General features: G+C 35.2%; 1 protein-coding gene across 2 annotated transcripts in view; it reads right to left on the bottom strand.

Annotated features, from left to right (window-relative positions):
• The window catches only part of TAX1BP1 (Tax1 binding protein 1), a 79,921-nt gene that overhangs the window by 20,822 nt on the left and 42,294 nt on the right, over positions 1–16,805 (bottom strand). For both annotated transcript variants that reach the window (XM_002912853.4, XM_011223434.3), the window contains exons 9-14: positions 10,706–10,930; positions 9,985–10,131; positions 8,407–8,530; positions 7,070–7,173; positions 3,989–4,114; positions 1,107–1,178 (exon numbers count right to left, since the gene is read on the bottom strand). In XM_002912853.4, the coding sequence (XP_002912899.1) occupies positions 1,107–1,178; positions 3,989–4,114; positions 7,070–7,173; positions 8,407–8,530; positions 9,985–10,131; positions 10,706–10,930 (798 nt within the window). The remainder of the gene's footprint in view (positions 1–1,106; positions 1,179–3,988; positions 4,115–7,069; positions 7,174–8,406; positions 8,531–9,984; positions 10,132–10,705; positions 10,931–16,805) is intronic.

Genomic DNA, 16,805 nt, shown 5'->3' with positions numbered 1-16,805 from the left:
GTTAAGACGAATATGGTTACCTATACTAATGCACTTTGGTGCAACTGCCTTTATTCAAAACGCACCACTGCTTACACACCAGCATGTAAATGTAACACAGTGGGTGGGTGGGGAATACATATACATATATATGCAACACAGTGGGGAATAAAGCAAATAACATCGCAGTATTGTGAAAACAGTTTTCAATTTTGTAGACTTCTAAAGGGGGATGGGGATCCCCCCCAAAAGACCTCAAACTGCACTTTGAGAAATGTTACACTACGGCCATGTTTTACATTATAAATGTATGCTCTGCTTCAATGTTAGGTTATGCTGTAAATCATTAAACAAGTTCTAAAACATTTCCTGTCACAGAAGAAAACCAGATAGACAACATTATGTATAATTTTTAAATTTTTTACTCTCTTCCTAAATTTAAACATTATAAAATCTGTTATTATTAAATACAAAATACATAACAAAGACCAAGTTAAATTTCAATACTTAAGTATTTTCCTCAGAGTATAAGGTAAATTACTTAAAAATATTATTTAGGAGCACGTGGATTGCTCCAACGGTTAAGTGTTCAACTTAATTTTGGCTCAGATCATGATCTCAGGGTCATCGGACTCTGTGCTGGGTGTGGAACCTGCTTAAGATCCTCTCTCTCCCTTCTGCTCCCCATTCTGCACATTCTCTCTAAAAATAAATAATTTTTAACAATAAAAATAAAATTACTTAACTGAAAACATTCTCCACTAAGAGTACTAACATCTGTTTCAGTCTTTTCTTTATTCATTTAACTTGTTTTCAAAGCCACTCTCACATGACCGTAACATGTGTGTCTTCATAAAGCTGTAGCCATCATTCGTTCTCATGATTTTTTTAAAGATTTTATTTATTTATTTAGTTAGTTAGTTATTTGGGGGGGGGTGCCCCCGAGCAAAAGCAGGGGGAGGAGCAAGGATATCAAGCAGTCTCTGTGCTGAGAGCAGAGTCCCACACACAGCACCTGATCTCACCACCCTGAAACTATGACCTGAGCTAAAACAAAGCACCAGACGCATAAACAACTGAGCCACCCAGGCACCCCTGGAAGACTTTTTAAGTACACTGTTTGATACCTTTTCCCTGGAGAGGTTTTCCAAACGCGAAGTTAGGCCATTTATTTCTTTGTCTTTCTCTGCCAACTGAAGCTGAAAAAGAGAAATCATCATTAATCTTTTTCATTACCTACTCTCTCCTTCCACACCAAGAGTTAGTCTATACCATTCTATCAAAACTATTACCATACCTGTGTACTTTTCTTGGTGTGTTTCTTTGACACCTCTAGATTACTTCTCATTAGTGACCAACTTCCCTTACTCATACAACTTCTCCCATAGTTTATACAAAATTTCACCCACGGTATCATCCTCTCATGCTTTTTTTTGTGTCCACTGCTTCTTCACAATTAGAAATGTTGAGTGTTCTCCAAAGTTTCTTCTTTGGCCTCTCTCTATATTCCCCCTAAAAACTACCTTTTTTCTAGAAGCCTTCACAACTATGATCCCCATGGGAATAAATCACAAGTATTGACTCACAAGGCACACTTCTTTCTTTCCCAAGTTTCAAACCTTTCTTTTCAACTGATGCATGACATGTTTTCATTGTTCTTACCGCACTTTAAGGGCAAAAGGTCCCAAACCTACTTTTCTTCCTTTTGTTAACAGATATTACCAATCTCAGAGCCCACTGTGACTGAAGCTAGGAAGCTTTGTTACAACACTTCCTCCTCCTCTTCTTCCTCCACTCCCCAATATTTTCAGTCTCTTAAGTCATTCATTCACCTTACCAATCACATTATGAATACAAACACAAACTTGTTTTTCAATTATTTTTCCCTAAGGATGCCTTTCAAAGCTTTCCTTGATACACACGTCCTACTCAGTAAGTGATCAGGGAAGGTACCCAAGGGGGTGGTCTTCACCAAGTAATTCTGAGAACATTTCTAATTTTCTTACTTTCAAACACCCTTCCTGCCTATAAATCCTCTCAGGGTTACCAAATTGTTTTCAAAAAGACCTACTACAGTTGGGTCCCTTTACTCCTAGGAAATTCTTAACAGCAAACAGCACTCAAATTCCATTTTAGGCCCCCCAAAATGTGGCTTCAATCTATCTTTCAAGTCCAACCTACTCCACCACAGACATTGAAGTCCTATTATTCAAGAATGCTCAAAATTTCCAGGCTATGCTCTCCACTTTTCACCTCCAAACCTATATAAACGTTTTTCAATCTTCTTGGAATGATGCTTCTTTCTTTTCCCAGCTCTGCTTCTCCTCCCCTCCAGTTTAGTCTTTGAAAGGTCGTGTTTCTCCACGCTTAACTCCTAAATATTCCACTGGAAACAGCCCTAAGGTACTTCATTAATTAGACTTATCATTCATATAGAACTTCATCCCATTTTGCCTTGTCTAGTGAGTATGTGTCTAAACAGTACAAAATAAGGGGAAGGGCACTCAACAAAAAGCAAGCACCTTACCAACTACATAATCTATAATGTTTAATTCGGATGCTCACTTTTGTCATAAACTAAATGAACTAAAAACATTACTTAGCTTCCCACAGGTTTGACAGTGGATTGTGAATGTCAAAGAGTTGTGAATATCACCATTATACTTCTAGCAATCCCTATTAGATTACAAACTCCTTAAGCATACATAGCATTGTGCCTTACTTTTATGATCACCTACGTAATAGCTAACATAGTGTGCACTCGCTAACTCTCTATGTATATATAGTAGGCTTTAACTTTACTAAATTATTTTTTCTAGTCAATATGCAAAGATAAAAGCTCATATAAATTTAGTATTCACACTTTATAAATAATAAGGGAAGCTGCCAGCCACTGAAAACAATATCCACAGGGATCTCAGACACAACAATAATTTCATGAATTAAAAGTTTGAAATTTTCATTCTGACAGTAGGTGAAGATAAAAAAAAGAACTACCAGTAAAATTACCTATAATGTGCCACCTTCTCCAGGCCCCAGGGGGAAAACAAAATTCTTGGTGCCTTTAAGAACACCACATTTAAAAATTAGATTGTAAGTACCCAACTAGCTATAATACAGCAAAGTTAAATCATTCAGAACTTCCTGGTCTTTAGTCACACAATATGCAAATTGTATGGACATACATATCTCAAAATACGTAAGATTATACTTTATTCCTTAAAGCAAAAAGATCTTCCTTCATTTTTTTTCTCTAACAATCTTACAAATATCATTTACCATCTGGATTTGTTGCCTAATGTTACATTGGCAAAAATAATTTTAATTAAGACTGTATCACTCTGCAGTCTTTCTTTAGGATCACACATTTTGGCGATTCATTGAATAACTCTTACATAAATTTTAAAATCACTGATCATATATTATGCTCCCACAAAAACGTAAAGGCCTTAAAATAATTTTACATAAACATTCATGTTTGTTTCTAAGTGAACAGGATAATGAAATGATCACTTTTCATCTTAGAAACTAAGCATGATTTAAAAATGTAATTTTAGGGGCGCCTGGGTGGCACAGCGGTTAAGCGTCTGCCTTCGGCTCAGGGCGTGATCCCGGCGTTACGGGATCGAGCCCCACATCAGGCTCCTCTGCTATGAGCCTGCTTCTTCCTCTCCCACTCCCCCTGCTTGTGTTCCCTCTCTCGCTGGCTGTCTCTATCTCTGTCAAATAAATAAATAAAATCTTTAAAATAAAAAAAAATAAAAATGTAATTTTAATTAGCCAACTGAGTGCACAGAATTAAAGCCACAATGGCAATGCATATCAACATTTATTTTCTCAGTTCATAGTTAATTACTCAACTAAATATGTAGTACATTATTTATACACAAAAATACAATTCCAATTATCTATATTAAAACTGCCTGTTAGATTGGTAAAACTTATAGCTAACATATTTGCAAAAGTACCAGGTACGCTACGCCTCAAGCTATACAAATACCGAACTTACTCTGTAATTGTCCTCTACTTCAGCTAGTGCTAGTTTTACATTTTCAGCAATCTTCACTTGTTCTTTCCACTTCAGTTCCATTTTCGCAAGTTCATCAGCATACTTATTACATTTTGTCTTCTCATCCTAAATGAAATTAGCATAATTACCAAAAATTTTAAATCCAGATAGAGCCAGTATCTATATAAACATATTTAGATATGTGCTGAATGTTTCATTATAAACACTGTTTTAACAATGTATCAACTGAAACGACCAAATGTTTAAAGAAAAAAAAAAAAGTCAGTGGAAGACGGGACAAATCATTTCCCTACAATGGGATAGTATATATTTAAAAGAACAAACCAGATCTACAAATTAACAAGTAAAAATGTCAAGTTACATTAATTGAAAATAGTATGCTGCAAAAAAAAAAAAAAAGAACATATAGTATAATCCTCTTTTTAAAAGTTAACACGATTTTATATGATCTCTATATAGTGCTATGTAGAAAAATATAAAGTATTAACAGCTCTTATCTCTTGGAATCAGGATTATGATGGTACCTTTTACCATCTTTATTCTTTATAATAAGATTTCACAATAAGCATATATTACTTCTGCAAAGGGAGGTAACAATGATTATAATGACAACTGTTTCCAGACATTGGGATTTCCTGACCAAGATAATCTCTAGGTTGACTTCTTACACACTGCTTCTTCTCTACAACCCAGAATGTTGAAAGGAGTTACAAATCATGACAAAAGGGTAAATTGGGCAATTTCATTTTGAATGTCTCATATTCAAGGTAAAAGATTAAAAATACGCCTTAAGCAATTCAATTGAGAAAAAAGTTTTTAACAATTAACTGCTAGACCAAGTTAATACCCATCATGATATATACCATACCTCACACCACACACAAAAATAAGCTTAAAATGAAAATAGACCTAAAATGTGAAACCTAAGACTATAAACTTATAGCAGATAGAAGAATATCTTTACAAATTGGATTAGGTAAATGTTTCTTAGAACAGAATGGAGCCTGCTTAAGATTCTCTTCTCCCGCTGCTCCCCCACTCTCTCTGTCAAATAAATGAATAAATCTTAAAAAAAAAAAAAAAAAAGAAAAGAAAAAAAAGAAAGCACAAAACATAAGAGAGCAAACTGGTAAATCTGTACTTAAAATTGAAAATTTTTCCAAAAACACCATTAAGGAAATGAAAAAGGCAAGTCACATACTGGGAGAAAATATTCACACATATCACACAAAGGACTTGTATCCAGAATAAAGGACTTACAACTCAATAGTAAGATAAAAACTCAATTTTTAAAATAGCAAAACATCTGAACTCTCCCAATAAAAAGGAATGAACTACCAAAATAAGCAACAACATGGATAAACTTCAAATTAATTATGCTGAAAAAGGACCAAAAAGTATAAACCACATGACTGAATTTATACAAACTATACAAAAGGTAGGCTAACCTACAGGGGCAGAAAGCAAGCCAATAGTTTCCAGGGGATGGGGATGGAGTGAGAAATGAGTTGCAAATGGGTAAAAACTTTGGCAGATAATGGAAATGTTATCTTGACACTGTTTCACAACTGTATACCTGGCAAAACTGATCAAACTGCAGACTTCAAATATAAGCAGTTTGTTGGATTTCAGCAAATATATGCAGTTTACTGCACTTCAATACAGCGTGGGGGGCACCTTGAGGCAATTTTTAGCTTAAGCACATTCTATCTTCCTATCAATAATATTATGACATTTAAAAAAAATATTCACCTAGAATTGTTTCATACTTGATGAAAAAAGTTTGGTCCTTTATAAACTACTTTGAACTCAAGGGTAAAACTGTTATAATCAATCAATCCTTCTACAGAAGGAATCCTTCTGAAGCAACAAAATGTTTAAAGTTTAAAAGATTTGGGGTGCCTGGGTGGCTCAGCTGGTTAAGCGTCTGCCTTCGGCTCAGGTCATGATCCCAAGACCCTGGAATCCAGCCCCACAGGGAGCCTGTTTCTCCCTCTTCCCATCCCTGGCTCATGCTCTCTCTTGCGATCTCTCTCAAAATTTTTTTTTAAAGTTTAAAAGATTAAATATTATTTAAAACACAGTGACAAAATGTTTTCGATTACTACAGTAACACTGAACTAATGTATGAACTTCATCATTCTATAGTTCTAAATATCCCTCCCCTCTCTACATGCATGGAGAAACATACACAAAAAATTAACAAAAATCACACACACAAACACAAAACACCCTTGCTTCCCTTCTCCAAATCCGGTATAAATGAGAAGCATTTTCCCTTTGCCCTTTAAATATTCCAGGAGTGAATCCTACCAAGACAGTCGCAAAACTGCAACGTATGAAGAATACAGTTTAAAACAGTCAAAATACGTAACATCATAAAAGCAACAGCTCATTTGATTAACATTCTCTTTTTCCACCTTGTATATTTGGTTACTTTAAGATGTGGTAAAATTCTTTGCTATTATTACTGTAAATGTAAAAAAAAAAAAAAAAAATTCCCTTTTATGAAGTTCTAAGTTCAAGGATCCATTTTCAATGTATCCTTACAATTAAGACGACAGACAAAAATAACCAACCTCAATCACTTGCCATTATATCAAGAAAGGACACAAGGTCAACAGAAAATTTTAGGATCATGATTGTACACACAGGCCTACATGAGCAAGTACACAGAACAGCCCCCTTTCATCATCTCCAAAGTGAAACTAAGCAGGTGCCTGGGTGGCTAAGTCAGTTAGGAGGCAGCCTTCAGGCTCAGGTCTTGATCCCAGGGTCCTGGGATTGAACCCCACATTTCATCAGGCTCCCTGCTGAGGGAGCCCGCTCCTCCCTCTCCCTGAAGCTCCCCCTGCTTGCGTTCTCTGTGGCAAATNTCTGTGGAAAAAAAAAAAAAACTTAAAAAAAAAAAAAAAAAGTGAAACTAAGTAAATGGGTATGGGGAAAAAGAAAAAAAAAAACCAACCCAGGATTTTAAAAAAAAAAAAAAAATCCAAACAACAAAGGTAATCTAAGCCATTATATCTAATAAATCTTCCACTTACAAGAAAGCTAGCTTACCTGCAAGAGCTGTCTACATTTATTGTATTTTTCTGTTTTGTCAGCAATTTCTTTGGTCATTTCATAGACTTGTCCCTTCGTTATCATGTCAGAATCTGTCTCGGCTATTACAAGGCAGAAAATATTATTATTAAAACTTATTTTGCCCCTTATATTATCCTCCTGTTCAGAATAACTTAAAGGTCAGTATACTGCGAAATAAATGGAATACTAAAGGAGAGAAATACGTATCTAAAAACATCTCTTCACACACTAAATAAAGAGATAATATAAACTCAACATGAGAATTTTTTATATGTTAGTTTGGCCAGAAACAAGTTCACATTCAATAACGAAAAGGATCGTTATGTTTTTTAATTAAGAATAGTTCTTAAAAAGGCACACTTGTTCTCCTAACTGACTAGATAGGATAAGTAGAAAGCCATACTCTCTGAAAAAGCACTTTAAATCATTTTTCTAGTCCTTCACTACTATTCACTAAGTCTTTATTAAGTAAATAATTTACACACCACCACTCTAGATACTACAGAGGATGTACAGATATGGAAGTCAGGACCCTGTTCTACGGTGGCTGAACCTAATTAAATATTTAATAGCATGGAAAGCTTACAATACAGTTAAAAAGTCTAAAACAGCAATTACCTCAAACATTACAAAAGGAAATATATTTTTAATATACTCTAGTGCCAACTTTTCACTATTGTCAAATCTTAAACATAAGGTGAAAAAAAAATTAGGCCAAATGAAAACCTAGAGTTAATTCTAATTTTCATGTTGTTTATACATTCACTATGTCTTTCTAATCTGTTCTGTAAGTTAATAAACTAATAATTTAACTTATCCGCCAACAGGTACACTAACCAGAAAGTACCCTAATGATCCAAAGAAGTCAAAAAAAAAGAAAAGTAGTAGTTAGTAGTAAAAGAAAAAGAAAACCATCAACAGGGGATTTATTCTTCCCCCAACAGAACTGTACAATTAAAAGATCCATATATGCTTCAAAATTCCAAAGATTTAATGGGATATTAATTAAAAATTCAATCACTGGCTTTTGTCCTATAGCCTAACTGCTGCTATTAAGTATATAAGCTTACAAACTCCAGCTCATTTAATACTTGTGAATATTCTCATAAATACCAGGTTCACACATTTTGTATATTTCACATGCATGACTTCCTTACTTTTAGACCCCAACTTTATCTTTGCCTTAATCCTCTCACTTATAAGAATTTTTAGACGCTCCCTTAGGTTTGTACCCCCTGGAACAAGGCAGTATAAGTAAGTATCAATACTTGTCAAGGCAGGACACTACAACACAAGGTCTGAAAGATTTCTACCTGCAGAAGGTGGTGGCTTTACATCTATAGTAGAGGCAGTAGCAGCTGGGTCTGTGTTTATTGAGGCATCATTCACTTTCTGCTGATTCCCAGTTTTCTTTGTTAAGACACTGTTGCTACTGGCCTATTCAAAATATTAACAATAAATTATTATAGGAGTTATATTTCCTTCCTTCAGTAATTGCTATGAAGAAATCCTGAGAAGTCCACAAAGCTGTTCCTGCATCTTAAAGGCCAACATAAACCTAAGTTAACACATAACACGCACCACTTTTACTGACTTAAATGTTACAAAAAAGAAAAACTTTACTTCCATTTTCCTTGTCAAATCATCAAACCACCACCAAAAAAAGACACAGAAATCTCCTAGGTCACCTACTACAAAATCATAATATACTTATAGGCCCCAAACCAAAACCTGTATATGTGGGTCAAACTTATAAAGTATAATATTTTTTTACAAAAGCCTTTCTAGTTTACCACATGCATTTCTGTGAAGATATCTGTACTGGGCACCAGGGTGTTTCAGTTGGTTAAGTGTCTGCCTTCGGCTCAGGTCATGATCCCGGGGTCCTGGGATTGAGCCTCACGTTGGGCTCGCCCCGTAGCGGGGAGTCTGTTTCTCCCTCTGCCCTTCCCCCTGCTCATGAACTAATAAATAAATAAAATCTTAATTTTCGACCTGAGCCGAAGGCAGACGCTTAACTAAGCCACCCACGTGCTCCTAAATGAAATCTCGGGGGGGGGGGGGATCATCCGTACCATATAGAATACAAATAAAACAGTCTTTACAATAAATTTTGTTTGCAAAGAGAACTTCGTATCTTTTCAACTACAGGTTTTAAATATGTCTCACTTCCAGCATTCCATTATATAGCAAACCTTATATTAGATACAATTTAAGGACCCACATTAGAACACCCATCAGAACAGAAATAATTTTTCATTAAATCTGCTTACCCACTCTCAAATGGAATATAAAACAATTAGCTAACATTAACTCTTCCTAATCTAGTGATTACGAATAGAATGGAAGAACCCAACAATGAAAACTGAAAAAGTATTTATGACCCTGGGTATAGTCAATGGTGAACCCCACCGAGGAGAGGCATCACTGTCACTAAAGAGGAATTCCATATGTATAGAGTTTTAAGTGAAAACATTTATCAAGAATTTAGACGGAAATGGTCAAGAAAAAAGGACTTTCCCTCCTGTTTTCTTCTTCCTGCTGCTGCCCTTGCTTCCTTTGTTGGTTTTCCAGCAAAGAAAAACTCCAGATTTAAAAAAATATGTATCATTACAATATTAGACCAATGACTTCACATCAGACCAATGACTTCAAATCAGCAGAGATAAATTATATTCAAAAGGTTGATATTTAGAATATTGTAAATCTGGGGGCACCTGGCTGGCTCAGTTGAAAGAGTATGTGACTCTTGATCTCAGGGTCATGAGTTCAAGCCTCACGTGGGGTACAGACATTACTTACATAAATAAAACTTTAGAATATTATAAATTTGACTTGTAAACAAAAATACTCATAAAGGAATTATTAGATATGCATTCAACTATCCTTACTGATTGGTCTGACAGTTTGTTTATTTGTTTTTGGAGCCTCTGGCATTCCTTGAATTTTTCTTTATAATGATCTGCTGCCATCTGAAGACGAAGTTTCAAATCTTCAACCTCTCTTCTTAGTTCGTGTTCCAGTGTATCAGTCTTTTCCTATGACAAAAAAACACACACACTTCCTCTTAAAAAAAAAAAAAAAAAAAAAAAGTTAAAAATCTCCTATCTCATAATGTGAAAATAAATCCCAACTTCATTTTCGCTTTTTTCTTTCTGGCTTTTAATTTTTATTTGTTTTGGAGTTTTGGCAACAGAGCTACATTAGCTCCTAATAAATCCAGCTTTATATTCTTAGGACTAAGGCTCATTAAAAAACTAGAGAAGAACAATCCACCTCCTGAGGAGTAAGTATTACCCTGTTAAATAACCATAATACCACTTTATGAAGCTAATAAGAAATTCCAAACAAAGCCATATATAACTGACATCAGAAAGTTTAACAGTAACAGAGCAACTCTTACTAAACCACTAGGCATTTGCCTACCTAAGTTTCTCTTAAAACTTACATTAATTTCAACTTTAGAAGTTACAATGACTAAACGAAATGAATGGAAATTTAAATTTCTGTGATAAGGAACCTGACCTGACTTATTTTGACATACCTCTTCTCTTGTATAAGCTTGTAGTGAGTTTCTGATTAAAATGAAAATTCAAAATTAACCCACTTTACCTGGTCTTTTTTCACAGCATTCAGTTTAAGTTCTGCCACTGCATCAGCTAACTGCTTTTTTACTTTCTCATTTTCCAGGCGTGCAGTATGCAGATCTGCCATTGTTTTATCTCGCACATTTACAGCATCACTAAGTTCTTTACCCAGAAAAACAACTTCTTGCCGAGTTGCCTGAACCTGTTCCTCTGCTTTACGAAGTTGCTCCTTTAAAGAAAAGGTATCTTCCTGAAGAAAAGCAGATAAATACATTTGCAATGAAACCATTAAAGTAAAAACAGAAGCAAAAACAATATTTCAACAGATCCAAAATTTTAAATTGAATACTGCTTTTATATTCATGACTTAGATGAAGTACATAAATCTGTAAAAAAACTTAAGATATGACTCTGTGTTAGAGTCCCCATACAACAACTCAATGCACTCAGTATCTCTACCACATTAAACACGCGTAAACTGAAGTTCAGAAGTCAAGCAACCCCTGGCTTAAACGGAAATTCAAGTGAAAGCTCCTGTCCCCAAAAATCTCTAACAGCTGGAACTAATGACCTCATTTTTTAAGATTACCAATAAAAATAATTTGAAAAACTTCTCTGTAATTCCAAAAATTTTGGTTAAGTCTCCTATTAACTAACCTAAAACATATCCAATATAACATTAATTACATATCATTATGAAAACAGGACAGATTTAGAACTTAGTTCTAAAAACAAAATACTGATATGCAAATAACAAAGATGAGGCACTGGGAAAATGAAAAGTAATTAGCACCTCTTAACAAACCTAAAAGTATCTTTAAAAAGTTAAAATTGCTGGGGCGCCTGGGTGGCACAGCGGTTAAGCGTCCGCCTTCGGCTCAGGGCGTGATCCCGGCGTTCCGGGATCGAGCCCCACATCAGGCTCTTCTGCTATGAGCCTGCTTCTTCCTCTCCCACTCCCCCTGCTTGTGTTCCCTCTCTCGCTGGCTGTCTCTATCTCTGTCAAAAAAAAAAAAAAAATCTTTAAAAAAAAAAAAAAAAGTTAAAATTGCTAAGAAAAAAAAAAGAGAGGGCGCCTGCGTGGCTCCGTTGGTGAAGTGTCTGCCTTTGGCTCAGGTCATGATCCTGGGGACCTGGGATGGAGCCCCGCATCAGGCTCCCTGCTCAGCGGGGTGTCTGCTTCTCCCACTCCCTGTGTGTGTGCTCGCTCGCTCTCCCCCCCCCCGCAATAAAATCTTTAAGAAAAAAAAAGTTAAAATTGCCATGATAAAATTATTTCCTTTAATATTAGGAGCCCAACAAACCCAGTTTACTCAACTTTCCTAATTTTATCTCTGTACTAAAAATAAACTCAGAAAAAAAGTGTAATGTATTCTTGGTTTTTATTTTTATTTTCTAAAGATTTTATTTGAGTAACAATGAGAGAGCATGAGAGGGGGGAGGGTCAGAGGGAGAAGCAGACTTCCCACTGAGCAGGGAGCCCAATGCAGGACTTGATCTTAGGGATACAGGATCATGACCTGAGCCGAAAGCAGACNATACTACAAAAAGTAAAATCTGATAAAAATGCTCATGATGGGGATATGCTGAAGACAGAGTCAGAAAGGACTATTGGGGGGGGGGGTGCCTGGATGGCTCAGTCGATTAAGTTTAAGCAGCTGCCTTTGACTCAGGTCATGCTCCAGGGGTCCTGAGATGGAGCTGCCCCCCCCCCATTGGGCTCCCTGCTCAGTGGGGAGTCTGCTTCTCCCACTCCCTCTGCTTGTGCTCTCTTTCTCTGGCAAACAAATAAAATCTTTATATATATTAATATATTAATTAATTCATTGATTTGTTAGGTCCTGGGGCACCTGGCTGGCTCAGTTGGTGGAGCATGTGGCTCTTGATTCTCAGGGTCATGAGCTCAAGTCCCACACTCGGCATGGAGCCTACTTAATAAAAAAAAAAAAAANCCCTGGGCAGGTACCTCCTTAATAAAAAAAAAAAAAAATTTTTTTTTTTAAATAAACTGTTAGCTCCTTAGAAGGAAATAAATGATTATGAAATGTTGAGGTGGAGGAAATCTTTGTAGATATAACATTAATAATCTAACTACATAAATCTCATCAGCTTCTCTATGTCAAAAGGGGGGAAAAGACACCAAAAAACCAGAGGAAATTGTTTGGAACATATTTTTTTTAAAAAGGTACAATAATACTCTGATATGTTTTCTAATCAATAAAAAGAAAACTCTCCAAACCAAAAAAACCAAAACAAAAACAAAAAAGCCAAAAAACAAAAAAATTGGAGAAAGAAAGAAATGGACATTACGCATATAAAAATATATTCAACTCATCAACGATCAAAGAAGTTAAAGTAAATACCATTTTCTTTCAACTGACAAAGATTCAAAAACAGAAATACTCTAATATTTGGATGACTTTAGGAAATTAGCACATTTATGAACAGGTGGGCTATGTACCTGTAATTAGTATAAAGTTTATCAGATTTTTGCAACATGCACAACCTTCAAAAAGCACGTAACTTTTGACCTAGCAATTTTCATGAGTTTCTAAGAAAATTATTTTGCTTTATAAGGATTAATAAGGAATTCAGTACAATTATTAAAAATAGAAAATATGTTAGAGAATTTATTATAAATTCTGCAACATATCCTTCATACAATGAAAGTCTGTGCTGCCATTACAAATAGGAGTATATACAATGTTGGGTATTTTTTTGAAAAGCAATTTGAAGATAACTAAAATTAATTCTGGTACGTACACATACCCACGTATCTGCGGCATATGGCAGCATGCTTATAAAAGCTAAGGACTATACATAACTAAAAACAATTACATACTACACAGCTATTAAATAAACAAGGGATACCGTGCAGCTGTTACAGTGAATGAGGAAGATCTATATGGGTTCTCATACCCATACAGAACGACCAGTCTATAAAATTCTTTTTAAAAAGGTTCTGGAACATTACATATATTCTCAGTTTTTATAAAAATGTAAATTCTGTATGTACGTTCATAGATTTCTAGAAAAATTAAAAATTCTATATGACATACCTGGGAAAGGATGAGTGTTACTTTACTTTGTACTCTTACGTATTATTTGAATTATGTTATAACCAGGACCTTGTAACTGCTTTTAAAAAATTTATTTCAAGTTTTAATAATTAATGGAGCTCCTGGCTGATTCAGTTGGTAGAGCAGGTGACTCTTGATCTTGGGGTCATGAGTTGAAGCCCCACACTGGGTAGAGGGCGGGGGCGGAGGGGAGTTTTAACTATTAAGAGTCAATTTTCCCAGGTATTTCTATACCTATGGTTTACCTTACAGAGGTCTCACTTATGTAGAAAAAAGATGCCTAGAGAAAATTTTGCCATCTTAATAAATAAATCAAATATACTTTTTACCTTTGTGTTTGCAGTGTGCTATATTAAATACCCTGAAGAGTAACTTGGGTGCTAATAATTAATTCCAAATGTGATGCACATCTGACGTTTTAGGTGTTATAGTAATTAGATTCTGAGTGTTAACTGCAAACTACTGCAAATGTTGTAATACTCATCCACAAGAGTTAAGAAATAAGTCAAGGTAAATCTGACCAACGTAGTATTACACAGATATTAAAAAAAAAAAAAAAGTTCAAAGATTACCATGAACTGATGTGGAGTAATTTTTTTCAGTTTATACTGTTCAATTTTTAAAAAGCAAGGTGCAAAAAGTATATACAGCATGGCACTTTTTAAGATTTTATTTATTTGACAGACAGTGAGAGGGGGAACACAAGCAGGGGGAGTGGGAGAGGGAGAAGCAGTCTTCCCGCCGAGCAGGGAGCCCGATGTGGGGCTCAATCCCAGGACCCTGGGATCATGACCTGAGCCAAAGGCAGACGCTTAACGACAGAGCCACCCAGGCGCCCCACCTTTTTCTTTTTTTAATTAAGAAGGGAATATGGAGGGATGGGTAACTGGGTGATGGATATTAAGGAGGGCATGTGATGTAATGAGCACTGAGTATTATACAAGACTGATGAAGCACAGACCTGTACCTCTGAAACCAACAATATATGTTACTCAATTGAATTGAATTTAAAAAATGTCTAAAAACTGAAAAAGAAAAAAGGAATAGAGAAGAGTATCTGCATACATACATGTTTATTTTTGCAGAAAGAAACAGGAGGATAAACTGGAAACTAATGAAAATGTTTATGTATGGGAGTAAGAAACGTTTTTTTAGGAAAGAGACGGTAAATCTAAGTATTTTCACTTTTGAACGATGCAACTATTTAACATACTCAAAACACAAAATTCAATCAAAAGATTAAGAGAATAAAAACTAATCTTAGAATTACATGCAAATACGTAGACTGTATAAAAATTTATTACTCACAAATATGTTAAAAAGTTTATTCAAGGAACTTTTGAACACAGTACTAGGTACATCCTTACTGAAATAAATTCTAAGAAAAAGGCTTGAGAAGAACTTAATTTTATTTAGTAGACATATCGTTAGGAGTGGCACTGATGTAACACTTCTGAGACTATTGGTGTGTGTGTAACGGGGTACAATACATGAATAAATATAATGATGTTCTGGAAACAAGGGCTCTCACACTGAGAGAAGAGATAAATATGGAATGGATGAAGGTAAGGAAGAACCCTAAGGTACTGGATTTGACTTGAAGATAATTATATCAATAACTATATAAAGACTTTAGATGTTTGTCCAATGTAAGTACAAAGAAGCAACAGAACCCAGCATAAAAATATCAAAATTCCACTTGGTTTCAAAATACCATTCCCCGCTGAAAAAAAACCAGGGCTCCTTAGAGAAAAGCCTGGTGCCAGGTGTGGGGCAGAACCTAAAACTATAATATACAGTTGTTTCACAAAGCTAAGAAGTATTCAAAACATTTATGGTACGTATGAAAAAGACAAAGGGGCACCTGGGTGGCTCAGTCGGTTAAGTGCCCAACTTCTTGGTTTCGGCTCAGGGATAATCTGAGTCCTAAAATCAAGCCCCACATCAGGCCCTATGCTCAACATAGAGTCTGCTTGAGATTCTCTCCCTCTTCCGCTTACCCTGCTAGCGTGTGTGCGTGATCTAAACTAAATAAGTAAAATCTTGAAATTTAAGGGGGGGAAAAAAAAAGTAGGTCTGGAAAGGCTCCCCCTGGCTAAATATGAGACAACTTGGGTATGAAAAAGTAATAATGATGATGTACGATACATTGAACAAAAAAGAATCCCTAAGTCCACAGTGATATGAAAAAAGGGGAGAGGGTAGCAGAGAATCTCATTATAAAAGACTACCTACTAATAAATGTAAAAGAAATGATAAAATTTTTTAAATCACCGTTTTGTAATCATTAATAATAACTGATGCAGGTGAGGATCATCAAGGGATAAAAAACGACTGGGTGAAAGGCTACTGGGGAATAGGATGTTCACATGACCTCAAAGTATTATCTTACATATTAATCACAAAGAGGGAAAAAGCACCAATATAATGGTTCAGGTAGATATAACTTTAAATAAATGATTAAACCTAACATCAAGAACAGAACTGACATTCTGTGACTTTTGATAACACTGCAACAGAATGTACAAAACATCATCTATGCCTTTTTTGCCAAAAAATGTTTGACCTGAATCCAGCCATGAGGAAACGATAAATCTAGATTACAGACCATTTTCTCAGACAAGACTGAATTCTTCAAAAGTATCAATGTCATAAAAAACAAGAAGTATAGAGACACTATTCTAGATTAGAGCAGACCAAGAACATAGTAATTGTGTGATCTTTATTTACCTGTGGGTCAAGAAATTTAAAAGGTTAAACAAAAATGTATTTGGGACAATTTGAATGTACTAAAACTATATGCAGGAATAAAATATTATCTTATGTTAAATTTCTTATGTATGTTAATGGTTTGATGGTTATACAGAATAATGCACCTGTTGATAGGAGATATGCTAATATACTTAGGGCATAATGTCATAATGCCTCCAGGTTTGAACTTTTTCAAAAGAAAAGAATGGGGAAAGAAGAAAAATAAAAACCACTATATTGTATACATTGAACAGACATAGGTTTTACAATCTTCAAATACATATTGCAAAAGTA

This window comes from Ailuropoda melanoleuca, chromosome 1, assembly GCF_002007445.2.
Source record: "Ailuropoda melanoleuca isolate Jingjing chromosome 1, ASM200744v2, whole genome shotgun sequence".
Classification (NCBI taxonomy): Eukaryota; Metazoa; Chordata; class Mammalia; order Carnivora; family Ursidae; genus Ailuropoda; species Ailuropoda melanoleuca.
This window is presented reverse-complemented; position numbering and strand designations above follow the sequence as displayed.